Genomic DNA, 607 nt, shown 5'->3' on the forward strand with positions numbered 1-607 from the left:
TTGTACTGATTATTACACCTGTGTTTCAAGGGTGCCCTTTTCTGCTGGGGCCCTAACTTTGAGGCCATTTCTGTGTCTCCATATGCACTAATTATGGCCATATCGAAGAAATAGAAAGACAGTATATGGTTCGATTCCTCTCATAAATATTGTGAAGACAGCATGTTAATCTAGTCGAGAGGTGCCAGTATTCACCTGCATTGCCTCCTTTGTTTTGCAGTTGACCAAATGGGAAGGTGGTTTGTTGCTGGAGGGGCAGCTGTTGGTCTTGGAGCATTGTGCTACTATGGCTTGGGAATGTCTAATGAGATTGGAGCTATTGAAAAGGCTGTGTAAGTAAATTGTTCCCAGACAATTCCAGCCTTTAAAACAAAGGTTCAGTTTTCTTCTCATCCTTATCTTTATTCCCTTTTGGAATGTTTTGTGTGTAGTCTTCATCTGTGTATATACGTGAATAAAAACACATCTCTTCTTGCTTCCTTGGCATATATTTATTCAAACCTAAATAAAAATCTTGTAGCAAGGTTATATGTGTTTAAGCAAGGAGAAAATATGTTACTTTTTATATGTGCCAAGTGCTTGCATGTTTTATCCCATTTAATCTTTA

The 607-nt window shown here is 38.1% G+C and overlaps 1 protein-coding gene across 1 annotated transcript in view; it reads left to right on the forward strand.

Moving 5' to 3' along the window:
• GHITM (growth hormone inducible transmembrane protein) overlaps positions 1 to 607 on the forward strand; it is a 30,908-nt gene that overhangs the window by 18,211 nt on the left and 12,090 nt on the right. The window contains exon 3 of the mRNA XM_012647934.1: positions 175 to 332. Within this exon, the coding sequence (XP_012503388.1) occupies positions 175 to 332 (158 nt within the window). The remainder of the gene's footprint in view (positions 1 to 174; positions 333 to 607) is intronic.

Source organism: Propithecus coquereli, unplaced genomic scaffold, assembly GCF_000956105.1.
Source record: "Propithecus coquereli isolate 6110/MARCELLA unplaced genomic scaffold, Pcoq_1.0 Scaffold109, whole genome shotgun sequence".
NCBI lineage: Eukaryota > Metazoa > Chordata > Mammalia > Primates > Indriidae > Propithecus > Propithecus coquereli.